The sequence below is a fragment of the Podarcis liolepis genome (assembly GCF_965112155.1).
Source record: "Podarcis liolepis genome assembly, chromosome: 10".
In the NCBI taxonomy this organism is placed as follows: Eukaryota; Metazoa; Chordata; class Lepidosauria; order Squamata; family Lacertidae; genus Podarcis; species Podarcis liolepis.
This window is the reverse complement of record NC_139562.1, coordinates 8,776,368-8,803,343: the sequence shown is the minus strand read 5'-3', so window position 1 is coordinate 8,803,343 and position 26,976 is coordinate 8,776,368. Positions and strand designations below refer to the sequence as shown.

Genomic DNA, 26,976 nt, shown 5'->3' with positions numbered 1-26,976 from the left:
AACAACAACAACAAGGTTTAAATCAAACCGTATGAGGAACGGTTGAAGGAGCTGGGTATGTTTAGCCAGGGAAAGACGAGACTGAGAGGAGATACGATAGCCACCTTCAATTATCTCAAGGGCTGCCCAATGAAAGACGGAGCAAGCTTGTTTTCTCCTGCTCCGGAGGGTAGGATTTGAACCAGTGGCTTCACGTAACAAGAAAGGAGATTCTCACTCAACATCAGGAAGAACTTCATGACAGTAAAAGCTGTTTGACAGGGGAATGGAGGTTGTGGACTCTCCTTCCTTGGAGGTTTTTAAGCAGAGGTTGGACGGCCATCTGCCAGGGAGGTTTTATCTGAGATTCCTGCATTGCAAAGGACCCCTGGGGTCCCTTTCCAACTCTTCAATTCTATCATTCTAGGTTTGTGACCATGACCACCTCCTGTGGGAAATGATTCCTGTGCAGTGTATTTATTTCACATCTTTTGCAGAAAATGGGGCAGAACGGAACGCACGGACCGCAGACGTGGCCCAGAGATAAGACTGTTCTTGTCAATCCCTAGGCAGCCGCATCCTGAGACGTCGGGAGGGAAAGGATGAATGTGTCACCCAGCAGGTGACAGCTGAGCAATCTGTGGGATCCCAAAGGAGGCAGGAGAGAGCCTGTCACAGCCCATCACTCCTGAGGAGCAAGCGGAGTTGTTACAACAGGTCTACCAGGCATGGGTTCCCTGCTTTTTGGACTCGCCCTTCTGCTTTTTCAATCCCAGCAACTGAACACACGAAAACTAAGCAGGTGAAAATTCTTGCACAGATGGAGATCTAGAGAGGCTGCAGCTCAGCATCAGAACATCTGTTTGACATGCAGAAGACGCCGAATTCAATCTCCAAATAAGGCTGGGGGGTGAATCCAGTCTGAAATCCTGGATATACCAAAGTTCTGCCTTGGTGGTATTATTATTATTATTATTATGCCAAAAAAAAAGCTCAACAGCTTTTCTGTCCGGAAAAGTTCCACCATTTGAAATATGGCAACCCTACTTTACCAAAAGGGACGCGTGTGGCGCTGTGGGTTAAACCACAGAGCCTAGGACTTGCCGATCAGAAGGTTGGCGGTTCGAATCCCCGCAACGGGGTGAGCTCCTGTTGCTCGGTCCCTGCTCCTGCCTACCTAGCAGTTCAAAAGCATGTCAAGTGCAAGTAGATAAATAGGTATCACTCCGGCGGGAAGGTAAACGGCGCTTCTGTGCGCTGCTCTGGCTCGCCAGAAGCGACTTAGTCATGCTGGCCACATGACCCGGAATAAAGCGAGATGAGCGCCGCAACCCCAGAGTCGGCCACGACTGGACCTAATGGTCAGGGGTCCCTTTACCTTTTTAACTGCAAACCTCTGGATCATTACAGAGCAATCCCTGCAGCACTGCATTGTGGGAAGGAATGAAAGCATCGCCTTTGCTGAAAATGATGTATAGATGGTATATTATGCCTATGAAAACTATCTAAAATGTATAAAGTTAGTAATAAATGTTGGAAATGTAAAGAAAAAGAAGGAATATTTTATCACATGTGGTGGGAACGTAAAAAAGTGAAAAACGTCTGGGAAATGATTTATAATGAGATGGAAAAAAAATGTTGAAATATACATTCATTAAAAAACCAGAAGCATTTTTACTTGGCTTTGTAGGAGATCATATAAATAGAAAGGATTGTAAGTTGTTTTTATATGCAATGACTGCAGCAAGAATACTACTGGCACAAAACTGGAAGCAAGAAGAATTACCGAAAGAAGAATGGAGGATGAAACTGATGGACTATGCAGAATTAGGTAAACTAACAGGAAGGATTCGAAACCTGCGGGACCAGAGATTCTCAGAAGACTGGAGTAAATTTACAGGCTATTTGAAAAGCAATTGTGATGAACAGATTACGCTAGTAGGTTTGCAAGAAGTTTTGTAAGGTGAATTATTAGAAATATTGCAAAAAAAAAAAAAGATAATGAGGAGAATTATTAGTTAAAGATATTTAAAGGTAATATGAAATTAAGAAATGAATAATAAGTGATAAGTACAGGAAATCATCAGAGGTGCTGACAGAAGTCCAAAAAAATATTGTATGAGATGAGAAGTTCTATTGTATGAATGTTAACTAATGTTAAAAGTTAATAAAAGTGTGTGTGTGTGTGTGTGTGTGTGTGTGTGTATATATATATACATACATACATATATAAAAGCATCGCCTTTGCAGCGTCAGGAAGCAGGCACAGGGTAGCGACCCCACCATGCAGCAATATCTGAGTGAGATATTCCTCCATATCCCTGTGCCCTCTGGCATCTCCCTCCCGGGCACTTTCTGCAAAAGGACATCAACATGCATCCTGCACAGCTGTGGCTTCCCTTCGCTGGCTGGCACAGAACCGAGCTGTCAGTTCTGTCTGCCCAGCGACAGAATAAACAGACGGCTGCAGATGTTGGGAGTGCAAAAAAGGGCAGCAGGCGGGCCTGTGTGAGCAGACTCCCAGAGACTCCAGCACCCTTGCGCAAATAGCCCGGCAGGAGCCCAACACCAGCAGAGTCGAGAGTACGGGGTGAGCACCCCCAAAAAAGGCTAGCCTGGGTGGCACAGTTGCTACAAACGAAGGGGGAAACTCCAGAAAAGTTCTGCAGGAGCTGAAGAAGTAAAAGACAAAGCCGTAGGAGACACCAAGTACCCATAAAATGGTAGCAACTGTTTGAACTATTTCCAATGGGAAGTGGCAGAAGCTCAGCTATGTACCGTTTTTTTTGCTCTGTAAGACGCACCAGACCATAAGATGCACCTAGTTTTGGGAGGAGGAAAACAAGAAAAAAAATATTCTGTATCCCAGAAGCCAGAACAGCAAGAGGGATTGCTGTGCAGTGAAAGCAGCAATCCCTCTTGTTGTTCTGGCTTCTGGGATAGAACTTAAAAGGAGTAAAGTCACCTGATCCAGGGACTGTCCACACCCACCCACCATATTTTTGGCTTCATAAGACGCACCTGACCATAAGACGCACCATTCTGAATGAAACAGTGGACGTATGATTTTTGGGGTTCATGCTGTTGCCACAGACATGATATGTGATCTGATGGTGAATGTGGGGTGACCCAGTGCAAAAATCCTGAGGATCCATGTGCTTTTACCTCCCCCCTCCCAGGCAGCCTCCTTTATCGCTAGAGTCCCTTATCTCCCTCCCGATCGCTTGCCGATCAGCTGCTCAGCGGCTTCGTTTCAACACCCCCTTCCCTCTTTCTAAAAATAAAGCATGATCTGCTTTTTGCCCCTGGGCAATTTGACTCCAGGGACCACGCATTTGCTCCGTAAGACACACAGACATTTCCCCTTACTTTTTAGGAGGAAAAAGGTGCGTCTTATGGAGCGAAAAATACGGTATATATAAAAGTGGCCTATTCCAACCACCTTTTCTCAATGGCGGCACAGAGCACTCATAATGTAGGAATATTCTCCACAACTGTTAGCAGGACAGCGGGACGGGGTAAGTGAAGACAAACGACAACAATTAGCTATAACGTTGTCCACCGCTCCTGCTCAGACCGTACAGGAAAAGCGTTTTGGTTCCTGAAATTCATTCTGGTTGTGCAAATAAAATATAATGGATAGAATTCTCCAGGCTAGGTTAATAGTGTGTGAAAGCAGTCAAGATCTAAGGCTCCCCAGAACATGGAGATGTCAGGGTATACTATTTTGTATATGTGCTGTAAGCTGCCCAGAGTGGCTGGGGAAACCCAGCCAGATAGGCAAGGTATAAATATTATTATTATTACTTGGTCACTTGGCTAATTTCGAACACTGCTCCTATGGAAAGTGGTAGGACAGCTGATCTGCATGCAGAAGGTCCCAGGTTCGGTCCCCAGTATCTGTAAGCAGGGCTGGGAGAGAATGCAGTCTGAAATCCTGATTAAGGGCAGCTGCTGCCAGTCAGTGTAGACAACTGTGAACTCAATGGACCAGTGGTCTGTGGCTCAAGCATCTTCCTACAGTCCTAACTGCAAAATTATCACTAAGGTTTTCAAGGTACCACATGATGCTTCTGCCTTAGAAGCGGCCATTAAGAACAGTTCTAGCATTTGTTTGACGTTGGAGTGAGACTGAGTTGAGAAATAAGACTAAGAGCACAAATTGATATAGGAATGTATTAGAATCATACAGTTGGAAGAGACCACAAGGGCCATCGAGTCCAACCCCCTGCCAAGCATATTAGATTGTATGTAAAGAAATACACAATAATAAGAGTACATTCATTTGTAAAAAAAGGAATATACAATGGGAAAGACAGGTAGTCTAGTGTGTTGGTATGTATATGATTTTGGGGAGGGGGAATTGTTTTTCTCTTTGTTCTTTTGTTTCATTTTCCTTCTAGGTATATAAAATTTGTAACATATATACATGTAATATACATTTGTATATATATATATAATTTTTGTATACATGTTGGAAATTATATTATAGTTAGTTCTGTAATGTAATATGACAACGTTTACCGATGTAATATAAGAGTGTTAACAAATAAATAAAATGCAAAAAAAAAAAAAAAGAACAGTTCATAAATTAAGCCTTGCAATGGCCCAGCTAAATGTCATCTTGTATGCATAAATGTGATACGGCTCGCAAACTTAAGCGAGATGTCGAAGCCAGCGGTGAGGAGATGGGAAGGGAAGCGATGTTAAGCCCTTTCCAAAGGAAGCGGAAGGTTTGCTCTCATCTTCCCTACGACTGTTGAATTTGCAGAAAAAGCCTGGCGTGCCTTTGCAAGGTCTCGCTAGCTGGGGGCTGTGGAACCCCGATGTAGAAGAACGTTCACAAACATTCCAATTGCTGAGGCTGAGAAACAAGCAAGTGACGCATAGCCAACGCAGGGTGTAGCTCTTTCAGGAATGACAAAAGGTCGGTTTGATGGTGCAGAACGCCTCGTGGGAAGCCTAGGGGCAGGAAGAGCTGAACGCTACAGAAAGTTAAAGGGAGGATAAGAAATTACACATGGGGCCTGGGGACAAGAAGGTCTAGGTCAGAGGAGGGAAGCTTTTCCAGGTCAGGGGCTGCATTCCCTCGCGGTGGGAAAGGAGGCAGAGCCACCCACGTCCTGGCTTTGGACCAAACATCATGCAATGTTAAATGCGCATTTAGCATGCGGGTTTTAATAATTAGTCAGCTGTAGGGAGGCTGATAATTAACAGGGTCAGAGCAGGTGTGAAGGGAGAAATTTAGGCATTCCTTCACGGCTGTCACCTTGAGGAAAACCCCTCCCTCCAGGTGCTATTTGTACGGAGAGGGAATTCCCACACTGGTGCCATTAGGAGATTTCTCCCCCAAACAAACACCTGCTTTAGAAAGCTGATGCCCAGAGCTGATGCAATTTGCATTTTACAACAAACAAACAAACAAACAAACAAACAAACAAACAAACGCCCTATGCTAAGTGGAAGGAGGAATTTAACCTGCAACTTAGCCCTCATTTGCCAAACCGTGACCTGCAAATCAGCATCAAGCCTGAGTTGGTGGCCACTTGCAAACCATAGTTTATCCGATGCTGTCAGCTCAGATATCATGGCAAACCGTGGTTTGGTGCTACATCTGAACCATGTTCATGCTTAATTCAGATACCATACCGAACATGTCCGCTTGAGAAAGGGGTTTTTCTGTAGGAATGTTTTCTGCTCTGTGCCTGTTCTGATACGGTTAATCATCAGCCTCACCAGAGATGATGTAATTTGTATTTTACAACGAAACACTTCTACGTTAAGTGCAAAGAGGCATTTAACTTCTCCTGTACTTTGGCCCTCTGTCACTCATTTCCCCAGCTGAAAAGGATCCCAGGCAGCAAGACTTAGAAAAGACTTCCTGCCAAACACAGGTGCTATCAGTTCAGATATCTGGACAAACCATGGTTTGGCAAACCATCTGAACCATCCTCATGCTCAGTTCAGACACCAGACCAAACCATGGAGGTGCAGCTTTGCAACGACCATACTTTAGAACCCAAATCACGGTATGAGTTTCCTAATGTACAACAGGAGCACTACGGCTGAGAACAGCTGACCTGGCTGCTTTCCTTTTAATTTATCTCAGCCCTCGTCTTTCTAAATACTCATCACTCTGCTTCGCTCTCATTCCACCAAGCAGTAGCCCTCTGACTTATGACTTCTCCATGACATCGCACAAAGAAGTGTCTGCAAACCCACCTCAAGCCATGGTTTCCAAGTTAACAGTCAACTGCAAACCACAGTTTGTCGATTCAGACATCCTTTCAAATTAAAAAAAGACTATTAATGCCTTTGAGTGAGCATCTGCGTGGCTTAAAATGATGGCTGGGGAAGACACACAGGCAAGCCAAGCCCCAGACTCGTCTTGGACTTCCTCAAGTGGGAATGGACCTCCTGATTATCTAGAGAGGCATGGACTGGTTTCTCATCATCACTGTCTCCACCATGGCCCAAGGACCCCATTGAACACAGCACCTGGCTGAGCTGACTTAAAAATGTGCATCACAGTGGTACCTTGTTTCTCAAACGCCTTAGTGCCCAAACAACTTGGAACCCAAACACTACAAACCCGGAAGTAAGTGTTTCAGTTTGCAAACTTTTTCTGGAAGCCGAAGATGCTTTTGAGTGTTACACTTTCGATTTGAGTGCCACACTTCCATTTTGAGTGTTACACCGAGGTCTGTCTGTTTTTGCTATTTTGCGTTGTTGTGCCTCTTTTTTTGTGACTGTGTGGAACCCAGTTCAGCTACTGATTGACTGATTGTGTGACTGCAGTACATTGTTTATTGCTTTCAGCAATGGTCCCATTAGATAGTAAAATTCGTGTTAAATTGCTGCTTGAAGGGTTGTTTTTAAAAGTCTGGAACGATGAAGATGATGGAGTATATGGAACTTGCCGAACTGACTGGGAGACTCCGAGACCAGAGAAAAGAGACGGTGGAAGAAGATTGGAAGACGTTTAAGGAATATTTGAAAAAATATGTTAATATTTAAATCTTAAAAAATAGCTTTGGAAGTGGATATAGGCTGTAGGGTTAGAAGTAGAAGATAGTGTATTTTAAAACAGTATTATTTGAAAGTGATTAAATGTGAAGATTTTTATGGTTAAAGTAAGCGTGATAAAAAAATGGTAAGAAATTATGACATGTGTAAACTGCTAAAGATGAGGTAAAATGAAAATCAGATAGGGGGGGACTTGTGGAAACCCACCTAGCAATGTTTAGAAAAAATAAGGATAAGACAAGAATTTGTTTGTATTGTTTCCTTTTCTGTATGTGTTGTTTATTTGTGTTATAAAATCTTTTTTTTTGAAAAATAAAAAAAACATAAAAATCTGGAATGGATTAAGTTTGAGAGTCAAGGTTCCACTGTACAGTGGTACCTCGGGTTACAGGCACTTCAGGTTACAGACGCTTCAGGTTACAGACTCCGCTAACCCAGAAATAGTGCTTCAGGTTAAGAACTTTGCTTCAGGATGAGAACAGAAATCGTGCTCTGGCGGCACGGCAGCAGCAGGAGGTCCCATTAGCTAAAGTGGTGCTTCAGGTTAAGAACAGCTTCAGGTTAAGAACGGACCTCCGGAACAAATTACGTTCTTAACCCAAGGTACCACTGTATGTGTATTTTAATGAACTGAATAGAGCAAAAGATTATGAGTCGTGGGGGCATGGAGAGTGTGTGTAAGAACTTAAACTTGTTGGCATCTGTCTGTCTCAAGAGACCGTGGAGTGAGCCTCTGGGTGTGAAGTTAGCTGTGTTAGCAGCACCCAAGTGACCTCCCTGGGGCGCAAGCCTGGGCAGTGTCTGGAAGTCCTGGGCTGCCCAGACGACAAGATCCCCATCTCCTGATGGACTTTTCGGAGCTAGCCGACTTGACTGGAAGAGTCCGCGACCAGGAGGAGGAGGAGTACCAGGAGGAATGGATGAAATTCAAAGACTATTTAGTTAAATATGCTAAGATAACTTAATTGGAAAAACTTGCAAATACCAGATAGGCCTAGGATTTAAATATGTGGTGTTAGAGAATAATATGTTTAAAGTTAAAATGAAAAGGAAGAAAGATGTTAAGTGATTAAGTTAATTTTATGAGAAAATTGGTTTTGGAAAACTGTTACAATGATATACACTGAAATTCAGCCAGGGGGATTTGAGGAAGCCACTTAACAATGTTACTAAGATTGGACTAAGTACAGTTAAGATGTTTGTTTGTTTAAAAATTCTGGAAAATCAAGACAAGATCCTCATCTCTGTCTTGCTGCTGTGGTCCAAAGGGAAGCAAAACAATATGGTTGGCAGCGGCTTGGCCGCAAGACTTGCTGGAAGGAGGTGCCATCCAAACATCTTAGGACCTCCTCTGCGGATTTTTGTAGGGTTTCCTCCTGAGCCTTTTCCTCTCCAGAAGACATCCCACAAGGCAGCAGTGGTTTAGGACCAGGTGGTTTCCTTTTCCTAGATGGGCTACCTTCCCAGGTTGACAAGCCCCACCTGCCTCCATAAACTTAATGCTTAGCTTATTCCCTGCCCCCAGTTGCTATTCTGTTAATGTTGTTTTATAGATTATCAATGCAGTATTGATTTGTTAATGATACAATATGACTTGGGCTGGAGATTTAGCTCATTATTTATTTCCTGCTTTGTTAATACCGTTTTATAGATTGCAATTTTTTTATCGATGATTTGTAACTGCTTTATTGATAATTTTGCTAATCGTTTTATATGCTTTGTGCTGTATCTATGTGATGTTCTCTTATGTCCTATTGTTCTGTATTGTTTGCAAGCCGCTTAGGGATTCATTTGAATGAAAATCAGCACAGAAATACTATTACTCACCACTTTTAATTTTTGCATGTTGAAGGGAGATTTGCCCGTGATCAGGGGCAGAAGAAAGGAAAGCCACCGGTGATTTGGAGGCGAGCGAAAGATGCTGAGAGGTGCAAGTCTCACTTTCTCTAGGGCAAAAGGGCTGTGGGCTCCTTTGAGGCTGAAGACAGCTCTAGTAGTTACTACGCACACAAAGCAATCTGAATTAATCTTTCTGTCTGGCAGGATCACTTCCACTTACAGCTTCTCAACAGCGCATTCAGCATGCATCAACAGATGGCCCGAGCTTTGTGAAAACAAGCAAGAACAGAGAAGGAGAAAGGGTGGAGATTTCCTTTTGCTCTGCCCCTCCGGGGGAAAAATAAAGTCATTTCCCTCAGTCTGCATGCCTTCCTTGCTACGGTTTCTTGTGCCTTTAAGAACAGTAAGGTAAAGGTAAAGGGACCCCTGATCCTTAGGTCCAGTCGCTGATGACTCTGGGGTTGCGGAGCTCATCTCGCTTTATTGGCCGAGGGAGCCAGCGTACAGCTTCCAGGTTATGTGGCCAGCATGACTAAGCCGCTTCTGGCAAACCAGAGCAGCACACGGAAATGGTGCTTACCTTCCCGCCGGAGTGGTACCTATCAGTGGCGTAGTGTGGGGGATGCAGGGGGGGGCGCAACATCTGGGGTGTACCGGGCACAACACCTGGGGGTTAGGGTTAGGGGGCGCAAATCCACGGGTTAGGGGGCGCAAATTACTTGCCTTGCCCCGGGTGCTGACAACCCACGCTACGCCACCGAGGAAAGGGAGCTCACCCCGCTGCGGGGATTCGAACCGCCGACCTTCCGATCAGCAAGTCCTAGGCTCTGTGGTTTAACCCACAGCGCCACCCACGTCCCTCTTTAAGAACAGTACACCATGCAAAAGAAAAGAAGAAATACAATCCAACAGGAGCAGCTTATCCCAGCATGGATAACACCACCTGATAAATTTCGGCCTGACATGCAACTGCTCTCATCATGAGCCAATCAGGGAAAAGAAGAAGGTAGCAACTCTGAACAGAGATGGGGAAGGTGGAGGAGTCTTGCCTCACTTCTGGAGTTTTTGTGTGACAAATCACTAAATGCAGCCAGAACTCAATTCTTCCCTGTCTGACTTGCCTCGTTGTTACTGCTCTACCAATGCCATGTTGCATCACCCTGAAATCTGTGCCTAACCACAGGATCCATAAATGCCTTTGAAATCTGTGCCTAACCATGAGATCTAGTAACTTACTTTAATTTAATAAATAATCAAAACAACAGGGTTCTTGAGACATTAGCAAGCAGCTGTCGGCTTCTCAAAATACCCTCAAAGGTCTTATCCTGCAAATTGCAGTGGCTCCTCATTCTTCCACATGTTATTGATGCTACTAATAAATGCTACTTTTTTTGGATGTGGCAAGAATGTATACAGCCCTTCATGAGATTCTTTTTCGGCCTGCCTTTCCTCTGTGAAAGCAGGTCGCAGCAGAAATGTTTAAAGGCAAGGGTATCATTTTATGGGAGGTTGGTGGTCAGTAGCCACACATCTGGAAGTGAACCTGTGAATGGAGACAAGCAAGATAAGGACACAACTCTGAGCAGCATTTAACCAAACCATTCTCAGAGTAGTCAGGCCCATAGGAATCAACTGATCTATTCCAAGTAGGACTAGTTGTGGGTCATCCTTTATCAGCCTGAGGAACTCATAGCTCTCCAGATGTTGCCAAATGCCAATTTCCATCAGGTCCAGCCAGACTGATGGAAATTATAGTCTAGTAAAATTTGATGGGTGGCGTGGGTGGCGCTGTGGGTTAAACCACAGAGCCTAGGGCTTGCTGATCAGAAGGTCGGCGGTTCGAATCCCCGCGACGGGGTGAGCTCCTGTTGCTCAGTCCCTGCTCCTGCCAACCTAGCAGTTCGAAAGCACGTCAAAGTGCAAGTAGATAAATAGGTACCGCTCCGGCGGGAAGGTAAATGGCATTTCCGTGCGCTGCTCTGGTTTGCCAAAAGCAGCTTAGTCATGCTGGCCACATAACCCGGCTGTACACCGGCTCCCTTGGCCAATAAAGCAAGATGAGCGCCGCAACCCCAGAGTCGGTCACGACTGGACCTAATGGTCAGGGGTCCCTTTACCTTTACCTTTCCTTCCAGTTTCTGCTTTCTGGAAGAAGGTACAGGGTTATAAAGACTAGGACTAGCCGCCTGAGAAACAGGTTTTATCCAAATGCGATTTTGGTTTTAAACGCAGTGTAAGGTAGTCTCCGTGGGAGAATATTCTATTTAATTATGGGGTATCAGAGTTTTTAGGGGGTTAACCAGGCTGGGATAGCAGGCTTGTTGGTTTCTGAATGTCTGTTGTAGATTTTTTCCAATTTCGTTGTTCTGTATGGGACAATGACAATAAAGATTATCGTATTTCCTAAAATTAAGAGTCTGCAGGACAGGTTCCAGGCAAAGGCTGGGGAAAACGAGAAATTGTAGCAGAATCAAAACGACTCCTCCAAGGTCACGCAGGCTCAAGGAGGAAAAACAACCGAAAACTCCTGCCGCAAGCCACTAGGCGATCCTTCTTCACATTTTCATAGGGGGCGGGAGCCAAGCTTGTTAAAAAGGGATGAAAAGGCCCTTTGTTGTGGTTCAGTTCCCAGGCATCTCCTTCAGGTATTCAGGAGTGACTGTACAATATTGTACATTCATAATGTACAATCAGGACCGTAGCTCAGCGGTGGAGCATCTGCTTGGCATGCACAAACTCCCAGGTTCAATCCTCGTCCTCTCCAGGTAGGCTGGGAAAGATGCCCCATGTGAAATCCCAGGCAGCCACTCCCGTTGACCAATAATAATACTGAGCCAGAGGGACCATTTGTCTGGCTTGGTATAAGGCAGCTGAGGTCCCTATCTTCCTATATACATAAAAACGTAAGGCTGTCGTCACGCTGTAGTTCACTGGCTGCACAAGCTCCAGTGCAATGACAAAACGAGCAAGCAAGTAGTGTGAGGGGCAGATGGCCCAGGAGAGCTATTTAACGGGGGTGGGGGGAGATGCTCCTTTAAAGGGGGCAAGCTGGGAGGAAGGGGTGGGTGAAACGCAAAGGGAGGAGGGGTTGGCCAGGTGTGGGGGAACGGGGGTAGGAGAGTGGAGCAACGAATGGCAGCAGACCCCAGTATTCCTATGGAATATTTTTTTAAACATGTCTGTAGGTTGATTTTTTTAAAAAACGGTGAGCCAGATTCAAAATGGGCAGTTCAATAGCATTTGGGCATTGCAAAGAGCTCAAATCGTGGAAAAGTTGTATTATGTTTGGTTATGCACATATTAGAAATTATGTTTCTCATATGAAGGAAATAATTCTAGAGCAATGGAGTCTCCTTTCCAGTGTTCTGATAGAGGTAGCGATTTCAAAAGTTTCCAATTTGACATGCTAACATGAATATTGTTGTAGTAAAGGTATATGGGACAGTTGTGCCTGAAAATATAACCACCTGTTTTGACAGATTGTTAGGAATACCCGGAACATGGAACAAGGGTTATACTCACTGGAAACAGCAAATGCTGGGCAGGCAAATAACCCTGGGTTCAAACCCTGGCATCTCTAGGTTGAGGGAACTCAGATGGAAGGGCTGAGGAGAACTTCTCTGCCAGAGAGGGTGAAGAACTGGCGGCATGTTACAAGCATTGTGGGGGAAAGAAGAGTTGTTAAAGTGGGCAGGAGAGCTTTGGGCACCAGAAAGTAGGGAATTGAGAGACACAAGCAAAAATATAATCAGAATGCTAATGTGAGGCCTTGCAAATGTTAGTCTCCAACTCCTCTCAGCATCAGCCAGTATGGGCAACAATCATGGATGATAGGAGTGGCAACCCATGACTTCTGGAGGGCACCACTTTGCCTACCCTAGGCAGAGAGATGGGGAGGGAAACTGGCACATCTGCCTTGGCACTAGTGCAGTTCATCTGTGGCCCTCCAGATGTGGTTGAATTGCAGCTCCCATCATCCCAGTCTGTTGGCTGGGGAGGATTATGGAATCCCAACTGAGTGCTCACTGGAAGGACAGACCCTGAAGCTGAGGCTCCAATACTTTGGCCACCTCATGAGAAGAGAAGACTCCCTGGAAAAGACCCTGATGTTGGGAAGGAGAAGGGGACGACAGAGGATGAGATGGTTGGACAGTGTTCTTGAAGCTACGAACATGAGTTTGACCAAACTGCGGGAGGCAGTGGAAGAAGGGAGTGCCTGGCGTGCTCTGGTCCATGGGGTCATGAAGAGTTGGACACGACTAAACAACAACAACCAGAACCAGAGTTCTATTTCAATGCTGGTGGCAGGACAGGATGTGCCGCCACACTAGCTTAGGGGGCACCGGTCATGTTGCGTAGTACACACCCCACCTGCCACCTGAAGCAGCTATTTCCCTCTGCTGAATGCTGCAACCGGCCCTGAAAGGAGAGGAAGTACATCTTTGGCCCTCCAGATGGTGCTAGACTACAACTCCCATGATCTTCAACCCTTGACCGAGTTTAACTGGCACTGATGGGACTTGGAGTCCTGCAGCGTCTGGCTGGGGGCACCAAATTGAGGAAGGATGCTGTTTTCTAGCACCAACATCTGGAAGAGGTAAATATGCCAGAAGAATGATAGTAAAAAAAACTAAGATCATGGCTACGGGTCCAATCACCTCCTGGCAAATAAAAGGGGAAGAAATGGAGGCAGTGAGAGATTTTACTTTCTTGGGCTCCATGATCACTGTAGATGATGACAGCAGTCACAAAAGACGTCTGCTTCTTGGGAGAAAAGCAATGACAAACCTAGACAGCATCTTAAAAAGCAGAGACATCACCTTGCCAACAAAGGTCCGTATAGTTAAAGCTATGGTTTTCCCAGTAGTGATGTATGCAAGCGAGAGCTGGACCATAAAGAAGGCTGATCGCCAAAGAATGGATGCTTTTGAATTATGGTGCTGGAGGGGACTCTTGAGAGTCCCATGGACTGCAAGAAGATCAAACCTCTCCATTCTGAAGGAAATCAGCCCTGAGTGCTCACTGGAAGGACAGATCCTGAAGCTGAGGCTCCAGTACTTTGGCCACCTCATGAGAAGAGAAGACTCCCTGGAAAAGACCCTGATGTTGGGAAAGATGGAGGGCACAAGAAGAAGGGGACGACAGAGGACGAGATGGCTGGACAGTGTTCTCAAAGCTACCAGCATGAGTTTGAGCAAACTGCGGGAGGCAGTGGAAGACAGGAGTGCCTGGCGTGCTCTGGTCCAGGGGTCACAAAGAGTCGGACACGACTAAACGACTAAACAACAACAAAATGATAGAAGTTCCTCTGGGCGGGGTGAGGGGGGGATGGGAGTCTAGCTTGCTGTCCTGGGCAAAGAATTTCCAACCAAAAGCACCACCTCATCACCCTCCAACCAATAACAATGAAACTAGCAATTAAGCAGCCTCTCCTTCGCATTGTGCTCAGCAACAGGATTTCCTCCAAAAACAACAAGGGCTCAAGTCAGCGCCTAATTCAGGGGGATGTACGGAGAGCAGGTGCAAAAGGGGAATCAGTCACCTGCGCCACCAGAAGCTCTGCAGAAGGGGCGGATTTCAGCAGGAACAGATGACCACGTTTGCCCTGGGCTCCTTCGGCAAGACGACGGGATATACATTTAACAAACAAGCAAAGTCTCAACGCTGCAGAGCTGAGAACAGCTGCATCAGCCAAAATTTCCTCTATGCAACATTTGCATCCTGCCATCTATTGCATCGGTTCATCTTATTATTATTTTTGTAGATGGTGGGGGGAGGGGAGAAAGGCCCACTCTGCACATCCTCCACCCCCACCCTATTATTCGTAATCAGCAAAATGCCCTGTTATACTGGGAGCTGTGCTAGTGAATGCAAATGAACTGGAGTTTGTGTATTCAACAGATCTGGGGTGGAGGGAGAGTGAACCATATTTCTGTGGGGTTTTGGTGCAGAGAAGAAGAGTGTGGATTTGATATCCCACTTTATGACTGCTGTCAGATAGCTAGGGTGGTTGCTTGCAAGTAACTGGGCAGGACTCCGACCTGACTTTTACAGGTTTTATTTGGTGCAAAACTACCGGTATTTACAGTGCAGAACCCCAAAGTTCATGTCTGCCTCGATCGCTAGCAGAATCCGGGAGTGGCTTTTCCCGGTTTTGTCCCCAGCATGAGAACTTCGTCACCCCCAGCCTTTTTATTCCTTCTTTGCGCTTTACCCCTCTGCGCAAGGTGGGCAACGGAAGAGGCATGCTTCCCTCCTGGCTGGCTTGACCAGGAGCGGTGCTGGGGCTCCCAGCTGCATCCCCTTACCCCTTTCCCTCTTCCCCGCTGGAGGTGTGGCTTTCCCCACAGCAGGAAGAGGAACTGCTTCGCAAGACTTTCGGAGGATCCCTGTATCCCAACGGCCCTTCTACCTCCCTTCCCTGTTCCGATGGCAACTACCTCCCTTTCCTGTTCCCTGGCAACTACCCTAAAGAGTCTCAAAGTGGCTCACAATCCCCTTTCCCTTCCTCCCCCACAACAAACACTCTGTGAGGTGAGTGGGGCTGAGAGACTTCAGAGAAGTATGACTAGCCCAAGGTCACCCAGCAGCTGCATGTGGAGGAGCGGGGAAGCGAACCCGGTTCACCAGATTACGAGTCTGTCGCTCTTAACCACTACACCACACTGGCTCTCCCTACAGAATCCGGAGCAAGAATGATGGCTGCTGGTGGGTAAACTTTGACCCCCTGTGCTGCCTTCAATACAGTGCTTCTACGTTCTCCCTATAGGAGTGAACAGCAATTTCCCCCTTATATGGGATGTAACTTAGGGTCACAAACTTCAGGGAGGAACCCTGGGGATGCAACGTGCTCTTTGCGGACAGAGATCCACTGCCTTCCTTTATCCCACAGTATTCCTGTTTGTGGAAGGCAGGATAAGGGTAGCTCTGGGGCAACCCCATACAGAAATGAATTTGAAGGCAGGTGACCCAGCTACTCAACTAGCAACCCAACCCAAGAGCTGAAATCAACAGTGCATAGAAAGTTGCCAAATCAGACCACTGGGTCCACCTACTATTGTCTACACCAAGCTTCCTCAAACTTGGCCCTCCAGATGTTTTTGGCCTACAACTTCCATGATTCCTAGTCAACAGGACCAGTGGTCAGGGATGATGGGAATTGTAGTCTCAAAACATCTGGAGGGCCGAGTTTGAGGTAGCCTGGTCTACACCGACAGGCAAGGGCTCTCCAGGGTTTCAGGCACCGGGCATTCTGAGCTCCACCAGGAGGTGCCAGGATTTGACCCAGGGACCTTTGGAATGCAAAACAGATGCTCTCTCACTGAGCTAGGACCCTTCTTCCCCAGGATAAACAATTTGTTTTGGGTTGAGAAACTGTTGACAGGCTCCTGCATAGCATTAACTTCTTACAACAAGGGGAAAAAATTAAAAATGACCAGGAGATTTAAAATAGCAATGGGCATTCAGGTCAGCAAATTGTGAGCAACGGTGACCAGAACCACCCACGCAAATGCCTCGTCTTATACGACAGGGATAAATCACGCGTGCAAAACGGTGCGTCAAGAGTTGTGGAAATGGGCTATGGGAGGAAGCAAAAGAAAACAAGGTTTTCAAAAGCTGAACAAACATAGCCGGGAGTGTGATTCGGTGTGAGTAAAGAGGCTGTTTTGGCCACTAATGAAGCGAGAGTGTAGCTGGTGACCACAATGTCTGGGGTTGGACCCTGCACCAGGCCTGGAGAACCTGTGGCACTAAATATTGCCGTTTGTCTCCAGTGTTCCTCAACCCTAGTCAACATGGCCAACGGTCAGGGATGGTGGGGGGAAACAGATGTCCCTGATTCCTGCTCTGCGCTTGCAGACTGTCCCAAATCACAGCAGGCTTTGCAGTCAAGCAAGCCCCAGGCTGAGCATGCTAGCCTCTGCATGTTGGAAAGCGGCTTTTAAAACTAGAGATAGGTGAAAAGTGGTGTGTAGCAGCAAGGTGGTCAAGCTTCATTCCAAAAGACAGGATCCAGAGAGAGCTATAGAGCTCTGCAACCCACAAATCCTGTGCAGACAAACTGACATCAATAAATCCAAGCAGATATAATTTTGTCCAACGTAACTACAGGTGTTTTGCCCAGCAACACTGGGGCCCACTTTATCCCAGATACCCATTATTATTTACTGATTTCTATGCTTCCAATGCACAAAGCCTGAAGACTTTAGGGCATGGCTGGGGATTATTTTGGCCTTCGGATGTTGGTGGACTACAACTCTCCCAGTATCCTTGACCATTGGGCATGCTGGCTGGGCAGTGACGTAGCGTGGGGGGTGCAGGGGGGGCGCCGCACTGGGTGCAACATCTGGGGGTTAGGGTTAGGGGGTGCAAATTCACGGGTTAGGGGGCGCACATCCACGGGTTAGGGGGCGCAAATTACTTGCCTTGCCCCGGGTGCTGACAACCCACGCTACGCCACTGTGGCTGGGAGCTGCAGAAACACCTACCGCAGCTGCTTTAGGGTCCAGGTGAGCACAATCACATCCCTATTGGAAAGACGCAGTTAACCAAGTTATATGCACGTTGTGAGAAAGGAGGGGGTGAAAGAATCTGGAGAGATCTACCAGCCAAAGCGGTATCACTGCTGCAGAGTGCCAAATGCAAGACAGCAGCAGCGGCAGCACCATGTGTTTGCAGAGCAATAACAACAGACGGGAAGAGCATATCGCCGTGGTACCCATATCCATGCAGCTCAGACCAGTTCCTTAGCCAGAGGATGCTGTGCTGCAACGCCAAAGGAGGCTGCTGCAAAGCAACAGGCCAGCCAGAGGCAGGATGCAATCTTGCACATGGATTTGGCAAAATATATCTCTACAAAATTAATTCTCCAAGACATGATTGTCTAAAACCCTGCTGCTGCTATTATTATTATTATTCAATACATTTATATACCACCCTTCATCCAAAGATCTCAAGATAAAAATACAGGATAAAAGACTTATACTGTCCCTCCTTTATGTTTCACCTGGGGATGGTGAGCTCTGCTCTAAAGTATCAGCTTATTTAAGTGAACCAATACCCCCTATTGCCCACGTTGGTTTCAAAAACGTCCCACTGGCACGTGCAAGGCAGACAATGAAGACACCCCAATCCCTGCTCAAAAGGAATTAAGCTTCGGAATTGTAAAACGAATATTATTGATATGCCTTTAAAGCAAAACACACACGCCCATTCCTCCTACTTGGAATCTCTAACCTCGGGGTCAGCTGTGGTTACTCAAGGAGAAAACTCACTGCACATGCTCAGAAACACCCTTCTCAAGAAACACTTTCGGGATTCTAAAGCGGAACAGTGGCAGCAGCTAGCTCCTATGAGGCCCACTGACTTCAACCATCAGAATTTTGCGCTGGGTAAGAGTGTTGCTGTGGGTCCCAGAACTGGATCAAATGCATAGAGTACACCCAGGTTCACAAGTGTTTGAAGATTTATCCATCTCTGTGTATTGGGGGGAGAGTTCCTCACAAATACAGCTCTTAAGGACAGGCGACCCCATCCTTGCCTTCCCAGCCCTTTGACACCTGCGGGTCAAGTCACTGGGGAAAAGGCTGGGACTCAGCGGTGGAGATCACATTCGACGTGCAAAAGGTCCCAAGTTTGAATCCTGGCGTCTCCAAGTTGGGGTGGGCAAAATCATGGAGAGCAGCTGCCAGTCAGTGTAGGAATTACTAAGCTAAAGAGACCAACTCTTTGACCGATGAGAAAACAGCTTCCTATGTTACTATCACAGCCGGGGTGGGTGGGTGAGTGGGAAGATGCCTTATACAGAGTCAGACCATCTACCTCTGTGCTTCCTTCACTGGCTGGCAGCAGCTCTCCAGGGTTTCAGGCAGAAATCTATCCCAGCCTTACTGGGAGACGCCGGGAACTGTACCTGGGACCTTCTGCACGCGAAGCAAGTGTTCCACGCTCCTTCCTCTCCAAAAACTGCACCCGTTTGGAGGTGATGCCAACGTGCTCCCCCCTCCCTAGAAATCAACAACCCCGCACGCTCGCGGGCCAGGAGCCTCGCGATCCTTGGCCCCGCCGCCCCGCTTCCCCTTGGATCCCAGCTGGCAAAGTGCCCTTACTTACCCCTGCAGGAGGAGATTACGCCGAGCAACAGCAGCGGCAGCAGAGCCGAGCGCATGGCGAGCGCTGCTCCGGGTTCCCCTCTGCGCATGGGAAGAGCGCGGACCCGCCGGCCGGGATGCCTCGTCGGGCGAACTTTGCCGGAGATCCGATCCCCGGCAGGATCAGCCCTTTCCTGGGGGCGGAGGAGGAGGGATGCAGAAAGCGGCGATCTGGTGGGGCGACGCCAAGCGCACGTTGCCTTCTCCTTTCCCCTCCTTTGTTGTCCCGTTTGCTCGGGATCCCCCTCGCCTCTTTTCCCGGAGATCCGCTTGGCAATGGGGGGCCAAGATCCGGGACCCGCAAACCAGCCGATCCTGCGCTTCCAGATGCAGAGCGAGCCCGGCGTTGCACCACCAATTACCGCAGAGCGCTCGGCTTCCTTTGCTCCGCGTCCGCCTTTGGCTGACTGCGCACGTTGCTAGTCCCGATTGCGCACAGCTGCCTTTGTTTGCGGACGCATCAGACGCCTTGCCTGCTGTTGCTGCTGCTGCCCGGACTGCGATCCCGCAAGCTGGGACCCGGCTACTACGATCGAACGCCGAGGAAGGAGACGGCGCCCTGATTGGTCCGTAGCTCTCCAAGCCGGCTCCCTGAATGGCTGGAGGTTTTCCCGAGTGGCGATTGGCCAGAGCGCCTGCCTGTCCGTTGGATCCCGCCCACTCTCTTTTTTTCTCTGCAAGGGAGTGGGTTTCTCTTGGCCAGGCTTGAGGGTCAAGCTGCAGATTCCCCACCCCTTTCCAATTATTATGTCGGTGAGCTGAATCATAGAATCGCATGCCCTCCAACATTTGTCCAATTAAAATAGTAACGTCCTATTCTATTATTATTATTATTATTATTATTATTATTATTACTCTATCCTGCCACTCTGTTTGGGTTGCCCCAGCCACTCTGGGCAGCTGCCAACCTATATATAAAATATAATCAGACATTAGATATTAAAAAAAATTCCCTATTCATGGCTGCCTTCAGATGTCTTCTAAAGGCTGTATAGTTACTTATCTCCTTAGTTCAGGGCTTGCATAACTCCATACCCTCCAAGATTTCTCTGATGAGAATAGGGACATCCTAAGGGACGCGGGTAGCGCTGTGGGTTAAACCACAGAGCCTAGGACTTGCCGATCAGAAGGTCGGCGGTTCGAATCCCCGCCACGGGGTGAGCTCCCGTTGCTCGGTCCCAGCTCCTGCCAACCTAGCAGTTCGAAAGCACATCAAAGTGCAACTAGATAAATAGGTACCGCTTCGGTGGGAAGGTAAACTTTCCATGCGCTGCTCTGGTTCGCCAGAAGCGGCTTGGTCATGCTGGCCACATGACCCGGAAGCTGTACGTCGGCTCCCTTGGCCAATAAAGCAAGATGAGTGCCGCAACCCCAGAGTCGGCCACGACTGGACCTAATGGTCAGGGGTCCCTTTACCTTTACCTTATGGAAAAGCAGGACATTCTGGGAACCAGGATGGCTTCTGTAAATCTGGGACTGTCCCTGGAAAATAGGGACATTTGTAGGGTCTGTCTCACCCCAAGAGACTGGGTTAAGCACTTAGCACCCTCCCCTCTCTCCTGGTTCTCAACGCAGGAACATAACCATCAAAAACTACCCTAGACTAATCTTTGAACTGTTAAGCTTGAAGATCACCATTGCTGGGGAAAACACATCAAACAATTCCAATGCACGTGCATTTTGACATTTCCTTATTCTTCTTACGCTTGCAACATCCTGAATGCTGGGAAGAAATTGCCACCGGAGATCATTTGGATGGAGGTGGATTGTGCTGTCAGTTGAATGGAAACCAAACCAGTTTGTCTTGTAAAGGGACGGACATGAACTGGAATCAGTTCCCTTTTGGACATACTGAACTTGAACTCAACCCTTTCCGGGCTCTGTTGCCGCTAGAACTCCTAGGAAGGCGATATAGTTTTAGCTTTATGGCACAATCTGTTATGTACTGAGTTGAATAGGATCCAAACTGAAGCAGTCTGATTGGTCCTAGAACAATAGGATCCAAATTGCAGCAGTCTGATTAGTCCTAGAACAATGCAGCAGTATGATTGGTTGGCAGGAACCACCCAATCCTGCTCCAGATAGAAGTGAATCCACAACCTGATTGGCTTACAGTAGAATTCCGGAATTAGCCAATCATGTGCAGCCCATTGTGTAAATAATGTATATAAAGCAGATACTGTGAGGGGACTTTCATTCATTCCTCCTCACCACTATGAGCTGAATAAAGAGCATGAAATCACTTTGCAACTCTGAGTATATTTCACAATCAAAACATGTTTCTCAGATGCAGCTGAGTCAAGCCTTACAGCAGGCATAGGCAACTTCGGCCCTCCAGATGTTTTGGCACTACAATTCCCATCATCCCTGACTACTGGTCCTGTTAGCTAGGGATCATGGGAGTTGTAGTCTCAAAACATCTGGAGGGCTGAGGTCTCCTATGCCTGCCTTACAGTTTCATTACACCGTCTAATATCACATGCGCAACCCCCGGCTGCTAGCAATGTCCTTGAGCTGTCCGTGTCCTGGCCGAAGAGGACAGTCATTTTCCGTGAGAACAAACAGGCATGAATAACTGAAATTGTGGGAAATGCAGAGATCAGCCTGAGAAATCTCCAAGGTAACTGGATACTTTTCAGGGTCCCCGAGGAAAGGATTTCTTCACACTGTGCCTAATTGATTTGTGGCATTTGCTGCCCGCAAGATGTGTTGATTAATGGCCATTCGCTTAGCTAGGTGTAAAGGGGAGGTTAGACAAATTAATGGTTTTGCTAATGGCGGCTGGTCCTCATGAGGAACAGCTAGAAGTGATTGCAGCAACTGGACCTGCTGGAGCAAAAGGTTGCACTTCTATTTAGGAGGCCATCCATTCATCTCTAAGCCCTTTCCCGGGATATTGCATTCCGTCATATTATCCCCCCTTTTTTCATTCCATCTCCTAACAGGATACAAGTCATTGCTCCCAGTACGTTTCCGAGCACAATTCAAAGTGTTAGTGTTGACCTTTAAAGCCCTAAACGGCCTTGGTCCTGTATACCTGAAGGAGCGTCTCCACCCCCATTTTCCAGCCCAGACGCTGAGGTCCAGCTCCGAGGGCCTTCTGGCGGTTCCCTTATTGCAAGAAGCAAAGCTACAGGGAACCAGGCAGAGGGCCTTCTCGGTGGTGGAACGCCCTCCCATCAGATGTCAAAGAGATAAACAACTACCTGACATTCATAAGACATCTTAAGGCAGCCCTGTTCAGGGAAGTTTTTAATGTGTGATATTTTAATGTGTTTTTAATCTTTGTTGGAAGCCGCCCAGAGTGGCTGTGGAAACCCAGCCAGATGGGCGGGGTACAAATAATAAAATTATTATTATTATTATTATTATTATTATTATTATTATTATTATTATTATTATTATTATTATTGCAAAATTGGGGTGCACTGTGGCAGAATCCTTCAGAGCAGAATACTCCTGTTCAGGGTGCCAGCCAGCCAGCCATGCCCTGTTCCAGGACACTCCATTCCACTCCCCTCTCTTTTGCTTTTCGTTCTCCAACAGATATGTAGCATTCTCTGACTGCTGACCACGCTCAGTCCCCACATGGCTCTTTAGCAATCCCACTGTGAACACAGACCGCTATGTCTTGCACCACAAGGTACAAGTAAGCACATTAGAAATCTGTTCAACCTCAGCACTCTCCATATAAGGCTTCCTCAAATTCGGCCCTCCAGATGTTGTTGGCCTACAACTCCCATGATCCCTAGCTAGCAGGACCAGTGGTCAGGGATGATGGGAATTGTAGTCTCAAAACATCTGGAGGGCTGAGTTTGAGGAAGCCTGCTTCATATGGTGATCATTTTACCTCATCCCTTTATCTGAATAGAAACCCAGAGAAGCAAAGGGACTAGTAATGGCCTCCTCAATACCAATAACCAGCTTCTCCAGCTGCTAACATGTGGCCTGGTCAGCCACCTGTGGCTACTTATGTTCACTGCTATTCCCATTTCACAGGTAGGAGGACTGAGGCCAAGAGATGGCGACTTGTCCAGTCCTGTCCCAACCGGGAGAGCCCATTGCTCCATGGTAGAGTAAGGTTACCAGATTTTTTTCAGTGAATCCGGGGACACTTATTGTTTGCTATGTACATGTGAATGCTGAGAAAGCTGTGAATCCGGGGACTGTCCCTGGGAAACGGGGACATCTGGTAACATCCTGGACATGCCAAAAGTACATGTTCAGTCCCTGGCATCTGTAAGTAGGGTTGGGAGAGACCCTTGTGTGAAACCATTGCCAGTCAGTGTAGATCAGAGTTCCCCAAACTTGGGTCTCCAGCTGTTTTTGGACTACAACTCACATCATCCCTAGCTAGCAGGACCAGGGGTTTGGGATGGTGGGAATTGTAGTCCCAAAACAGCTGGAGACCCAAGTTTGGGAAACCCTGGTGTAGATCATGGGGTAGGTAACATTGTGCTCTCCAGATGTTGACCACAGCTCCTGTCAACCCCAGCCAACCCAGCCAATGGACAGGAATGATGGGAGTTGGAATGCAACATCCTCTGGAACAGGCACCCCCAAACTCTGCCCTCCAGATGTTTTGGGACTACAATTCCCATCATCCCTGACCACTGGTCCTGTTAGCTTGGGATGATGGGAGTTGTAGTCCCAAAACACCTAGAGGGCCAAGTTTGGGGATGCCTGGTCTGGAAGGTTTCCTATTGGCTACCCCAGGTGTAGGCAATGCTGAGCTACAATGGATCAATTCACCGAGCCAGTGTGGTGTAGTGGTTAAGAGCGGTAGTCTTGTAATCTGGTGAATCGGGTTCGCTTCCCCGCTCCTCCACATGCAGCTGCTGGGTGACCTTGGGCTAGTCACACTTCTCTGAAGTCTCTCAGCCCCACTCACCTCACAGAGTGTTTGTTGTGGGGGAGGAAGGGAAAGGAGAATGTTAGCCGCTTTGAGACTCCTTTGGGTAGTGATAAAGCAGGATATCAAAATTCAAAATCCAAACTCTTCTTCAATGATCTGACTTGGTACAAGGCAGATTTCCATGTTCACATGGCTTCCCCACCTCCCTTAGCTGTGGATACAACCCACTAAGAATCCAGACCTTTGTCCAGACCTTCCCGGATGACCAGCTGTCTGGCCAGTGTTGCACAGCTCAGATGAAATGTACAGACAGAAGCAATGCAGACCCGTGGCTGTGAATTGGGCCCATTGTCTTCCTAGCTATGCCATATTGTGATGGGGCATTTAGGCCAGATGTCAAACAGCTACTGATTTAAGCTTTGCCAGTGGTACCACTCAGTATCAAGGCATTGGTGTCACCAGGCTGGAAGGCTCCTGGTAGCTGCCTCTGACACACCGGATATTGAGTAGCATAGAATCATAGAATCATAGAGTTGGAATAGACCACAAGGGCCATTGAGTCCAACCCCCTGCCAAGACATATGGTTGTCAAGCCTCTGCTTAAAGACCTCCAAAGGAGGAGACTCCACCACATTCCTTGGCAGCAAATTCCACTGTCAAACAGCTCTTACTGTCAGGAAGTTCTTCCTAATGTTTAGGTGGAATCGTCTTTCTTGTAGTTTGGATACATTGCTCCGTGTCTGCTTCTCTGGAGCAGCAGAAAACAACCTTTCCCCCTCCTCTATATGACATCCTTTTATATATTTGAACATGGCTATCATATCACCCCTTAACCTCCTCTTCTCCAGGCTAAACATGCCCAGCTCCCTTAGCCGTTCCTCATAAGGCATCGTTTCCAGGCCTTTGACCATTTTGGTTGCCTTCCTCTGGACACGAGGACACGAGCCAAACTACATGTTACATACAAACACGCGAGGAGCAGAAAATGTTCTGCTGCTGCATTTTCCCACGGGGCATTTTATCATGTCTCAACCCCACCTCCAGCTGTTTCATGCAATTAATGCAGATCGTAATGAATGGATCAAAATGTTAGGCTCAATTAAAATGGGCAGTGTCGAAGTTCTAATTGGCTTCCCCCAGTTTAGAGAAATGACAAGGAAGTTTTTTTAAATATGCATTGCATTGAGAAAAGGGATAGAGAATAGTATTTCTACCTCTCTCTCTCTTTTTTTTTTTTAAATAATTTTATTAAAGATTTAAACAAAACATATTATCCAAAAACATGTCATCCTTATTTTTTTCCCCATTTTCCTCCCTTCCCCCACCCTCCCACACAACCCCCGGCCCCCGACTTCCCTCAGTTCCAGTCTTTGGTTTCTCTGAGACTGCTGTTCTCTGCATGTTACAAAGTTGTATAGATCCTTAAATTGTTTAGCTGATTGTTGTCAATAAAAAAATTGTGAATGTTTATTCAAAACCTGCCAAGGAGTCCAATTCACTTTGTGGCGTCTTCAAATACTTTGTAAAGGGTTCCCATTCATCTTTAAAGTCACAGTTATCCTTGTCCCGTAGCTTATTTGTCAGTTTTGCCAGTTCTGCATAGTCCATCAATTTTTCTTGCCATGATTCTTTATTTGGAATTTCTTCAGTCTTCCATCCTTGTGCTATTAGGACTCTCGCGGCCGTTGTTGCATACATGAAGATGTTTTTCAGTTTTTTTTGGCAGGTCTTTCCCTACAATCCCTAACAAAAATGCTTCAGGTTTTTTAACAAATGTTAAGTGGAACATTTTCTTCAATTCATTGTATATCATTTCCCAAATTTTTTAAATTACATTTTTTAAAATTACATTATTTCTCCCTCTCTCATAACTTTAGAACTCAGGGACATAAAGCTCTGGGATAGCTCAGTCAGTAGAGCAAAGTACTATTAATCTCAGGGTCGTGGGTTTGAACCCCATGCTGGGCAAAAGATTCCTGCATTGTAGGGGGTTGGACTAGATGACCCTTTTGGTCCCTTTCAACTCTACCATTCTATGATTACTTGGGTGAAGAACTGCATTGCAAAATTCAGAGAAGTGAGATTTTTCCCTGAAGAACAGGATTGTTTCGGTTCACACACTTTTTCAGAAAGTCAGAATTTATAATTTTATTATTTATATGCTGCCAATCTGACTCAGTTGCCCCAGCCGCTCTGGGCTGCTTCCAGCAAAATATAAAAACACAATAAAACAGCAAACATAAAAAACTTCCCAGTACAGGGCTGCCTTCAGATGTCTTCGGAAAGTTGTGTAGTTCATTATTTCCTTCACATCTGAAGGGAGGGCATTCCACAGGGTGGGCGCCACCACCGAGAAGGCCCTCTGCTTGGTTCCCTGTGACTTCACTTGCGTGGCGAGTTCCTGCCTCCCCTCTCGGAAATAAAGACACGAGGCACAGGATTTTAGGTGAATGGGTCAAATTAGGCCACAACTTTATTGATTACAGGAATTGAGCGGTATTGGCTTAGGCATTGGTCTTCTCAGCTAACCGGCTTCAGCTCGCTTGCTTGAAGACCAGCAAGGGTTAACCACCAGTAGGGGGAGTCCTGCTGATGCACATCAACTAGGAGCTTCCCCAGGGTCACCGCTTGGGGGCGTGCCATAGGCCCATACCTCCATAGGCTTAGGACAAGGCCATGCCCCCCAGAATCCTTTACCAGACTACCCTTTGACCTGGGGGAAGGTGATGGCGCTTCCTTCCCCCCGCTTTCATCTACATAACAATACCCCTACCAATGCCTAACAGCCAATGCCAAGGAAGTTGTGATGATTTGCTACGAGGTAGGCGAAAACCAAAAGGCTGGTGCCAATTTGCCAACTGGGAAAATTCCTACCAGGCCCTTCAACGGCGATCAACTGAAGTCCATAGCAATGTCAGGGCCTAACCTAAAGGGTGGGTGGGAAAACCTGCTTGGCTGTAGTGGGAAAGAGGGGGGTCCTGGGCTGCGCCGGCCCTAAATAGGGCAGGCCACACACACCGGACCAGCCGATTGGCTGGCCGGGGGAAATGACGTGACCGAGGATTCCCCCAGTATCGCAGGGGCTGGCCGTCAGCCCCGCGTGGTGGGGAGGGGCGTGAATCCCGC

The 26,976-nt window shown here is 47.1% G+C and overlaps 1 protein-coding gene and 1 long non-coding RNA gene across 5 annotated transcripts in view; one reads left to right on the top strand and one right to left on the bottom strand.

Moving 5' to 3' along the window:
* The window catches only part of LOC310687082, a 52,223-nt gene extending 43,018 nt beyond the window's left edge, over window positions 1-9,205 (top strand). The window contains exon 2 of the long non-coding RNA XR_014516201.1: window positions 9,049-9,205. This is a non-coding gene — a long non-coding RNA (uncharacterized lncRNA). The remainder of the gene's footprint in view (window positions 1-9,048) is intronic.
* PODXL (podocalyxin like) overlaps window positions 1-19,560 on the bottom strand; it is a 73,109-nt gene extending 53,549 nt beyond the window's left edge. For 2 of the 4 annotated variants that reach the window (XR_014516130.1, XM_083461403.1), the window contains exon 1: window positions 18,958-19,560. Coding sequence is in view for 2 of the 4 variants with exons in the window: in XM_083461403.1 (XP_083317529.1) it covers window positions 18,958-19,045 (88 nt within the window). In the remaining 2 variants the exon portion in view is untranslated. The remainder of the gene's footprint in view (window positions 1-18,957) is intronic. The other 2 variants (XR_014516131.1, XM_083461402.1) reach the window with 1 other exon arrangement.
* Window positions 19,561-26,976: the final 7,416 nt, after the last annotated feature.